This window comes from Glycine max, chromosome 2 (assembly GCF_000004515.6).
Source record: "Glycine max cultivar Williams 82 chromosome 2, Glycine_max_v4.0, whole genome shotgun sequence".
NCBI classification, from domain to species: Eukaryota; Viridiplantae; Streptophyta; class Magnoliopsida; order Fabales; family Fabaceae; genus Glycine; species Glycine max.
In genome coordinates, this window is record NC_016089.4 from 44,027,783 (window position 1) to 44,030,674 (window position 2,892).

The 2,892-nt window shown below is 33.9% G+C and overlaps 1 protein-coding gene across 2 annotated transcripts; it reads right to left on the reverse strand.

Moving 5' to 3' along the window:
• Positions 1 to 506: 506 nt before the first annotated feature.
• LBD7.2 (LBD domain-containing transcription factor) lies at positions 507 to 2,053 on the reverse strand. Of its 2 annotated transcripts, none has more exons than XM_003518290.5 (3): positions 1,847 to 2,053; positions 1,366 to 1,619; positions 507 to 1,237 (listed from the first exon to the last, which is right to left on the reverse strand). In XM_003518290.5, the coding sequence occupies exons 1-3, from the start codon at positions 1,866 to 1,868 to the stop codon at positions 752 to 754; spliced, it is 762 nt and encodes a 253-aa protein (XP_003518338.2). In that variant the 5' UTR covers positions 1,869 to 2,053; the 3' UTR covers positions 507 to 751. The 2 variants fall into 2 exon arrangements, with proteins under 2 accessions (XP_003518338.2, XP_006575444.1); XM_006575381.3 differs by having other exon boundaries at positions 1,366 to 1,615; positions 1,847 to 2,050.
• Between the last annotated feature and the right edge of the window lie 839 nt (positions 2,054 to 2,892).

The window sequence follows — 2,892 nt, forward strand, 5'->3', positions numbered from 1 at the left end:
CTTTGAGTCAAATGGAGATATTCCCCCCACGTGCAGTGCCTAATTGTTCAAGGCTACACTTCATCTCTTCATGTGATCTTTGGCGCCAATTCTATAATAAAATCATAGTTCTCAGAGCATGATGCATTCTTTATGGTTTTGCTTTCTCCTCCTTTTACCAACGTACATCTAGACTTTCCACTTGACTTAGTTTATTTACTTTTCTCCAAATCTTTACATCAGTTTAATTTGAACCTCCTAAGGTTAGCACTATTTCAAAAGGAAACAGTTTTAATTACAAGCCATGAAACTTTGCAATCTGGTCATCTGCTAAGAGAGATTACAAAATTGACTTAGTGGTGAAAAGAAAAAAGAAGGAAGAATGATTGTAGGTTTGAATTCTTCTACTAAAAAACTAACAACTAAAATTAATATTTGTTGATAAAAAAAGTGTTACCTTGATAAAAAAAAATGGATACCTATGCAGATATCCTAGTTTTCCTTCCTTCACTTAGAATGCATAACTCTTAGAAATGAAGACAAATTAAGCATAAATAGAAGATGTATAAAAATAAGACCATAATAATAATGTTTGTGAAAAATCACATCAAAAGAGTAGAAAATACCACTAAAAGCATATGAATATGTAATGGGGTTTCCCTTTCCCATAATAAGCTCTAGCTAGATGACCAAGTGATACATTCTACTCTGTTGAGAAAAGCATGATGATTAATTATTCCTACATCAAATGAATAATAGTAAACAAATGGACTTAAACAAAGTATGGGACATTTTCAGTGGTGGAAATGGATCCAAGGCTCATTGTGCTTTTAGGAGGAGTGTACACAGAAGAAGCTGAAGATGAAGACAAGGATGAAAGGAGAATAGAAGGAGAAGGTAATGGTTTTGGTGGAGGAGGAGAAGGCAATGGTTTTGGTGGAGGAGGAGGAGGATGAGGTTGAATTTGAGGTTGAGAAAGACCTTGTGATGAGTCTGCAGGAATTGCTGCTATTGATATTGCATCTGCAGAAGAAACCAAAGCAACATGATGATGAGAAGAAATGATACATGCAGCCTCTCTATATTTGTATTTTAGTATCTCTGCCCTTGTTGCATTTAGTTCTACTTGTAATCTTTGAACTTGTTGCTGCAAAGCTGATATTGCACCCATGCATCCATACACTGGATCTCTTATCCTCAAGTTAGCTTCATAAACAAGGCTATTTGCTGCATCAGCTCTTTGGCCTTCTGGTACCTCCTATACATAAAAATAAAGTTTGAAAGAAAATAAATCAGTTTTTTACTTCAATAAGAGAAGTGAATCCAATTGAAAAAAAAAAAGTGACTAATTAATTTGGTGGGTGGAGCTAGTTGTTACGTACTAACCATTAGCATCTTGGAAACATTGCTTGCACCAAACACTTTGTGGACTGCAGCAAACTTCTGAGGCTCATGTGGTGAAAAATAAGGAGAGAAAGGGCATTCTTCAGCACACCTTCTTCTCAAAAGTTTGCATGCTGCACAAGGGGTTACTGTGTTTAAGGTTGTCCCTGGAGTTGGACCATAGAAATGCTTCCTTCCCATTTGACAAGATGCTTCTCCCTCTGCTCTCACCTTTGTAATTATCTCATCTAATCTATCTTTGAGAAAAACACAAAACTGCATGTTAAAATCATAAGTCTGTAGACAAGTAATAATGCATATTTTGGATGGTTTAGCATCTCATGTCATGCCTCCAGCACCATCATGAGAAACCAAGAACATGATGGTCAAGACAAAATCTATGATATGATACTAATTATTTCAACTCATGAGTAAATTGATTCTTAGATAGCAACAAAAATTATGTTTATTTGCTAATATTTACCTGTCTCTGGATGTCCAAACATGCCTTTTGATTGTCTTGATCTAAGTAGTGGATTGAGAGGGGGAAAAGATTTTGTTTCATACACAGACACAAAAAAGGAAAAAAAAAGGCAGGGAAACAAACAAGTCCTTAAAAGGCAACGTGGTGATTAGGAAAAGTAGGTCAATGCTTTTTATAAGAAAAAAAAAGATATGGAATTGTTATTAGATAAAAAGTTTAGATTTTTTAAAAGAAATACTTAATTAGGGGGAAGCAGAAAATAATAATAAAAAAAACAAAATGATTAGGTTGCATCAACCATTTAAAGAGAGAAAACAAGAGCCCTTTGTCAATAGCTTGCACACGTGTTAGTTTTATTGAAAAACTGGCAAATTGACTTTGGAAAAAAAAACAAGAAACATCAATGTCAGACTAGTCAGCAAATTGAGTTTTCTCAAAATAAAAAATTATTGGGGAAATTGCTATGGGCTGCAAAGTGGTATGCTTCTGTTTATTGGGTGTGTTGTATTTGTCACAAAAGTTTTCAAGTATCAGCCATGTATGAGGGACCAATTAGATTAGAAGATTGCAATTCTTAACAATCTTTGGCCATTTTTTCTTCCCTTTTGGAAACAGTTTATATTGGAGGGGCAGATAATTTCTGTTCAGACATTGGATGATAGTGAGCTGCAATCAAGAGAGCTTGTGCATTCCACGTATTCAACATTACCATCACCTCACCTCTCTGATCACATGCAAGCCTTTTCAGGCAAAATACAAAAAAAGAAGTGAAGTTAGAGTGTACGGGAGAGAATTAAAGAATATTTAAATGAAAGTTTTGAACTTTTCCCAATCAGCACCTAAAAAACTTAAAAAAAATAAATGAAAATTGTGAAAAATCAACCTTGCTTTGGTTTCTAAGAAGTGAGAGACATTTTTTATAAACCCAGTTTCCAAAATCCTTTTTTATTTAGCCTAACAAATGTTAACATTTTAAAATAAATTAATCTTATTTTTAAGTTTTAATTTATCTTCTAATTTTAAAAAGTTTTACTCTGACCCTTAGT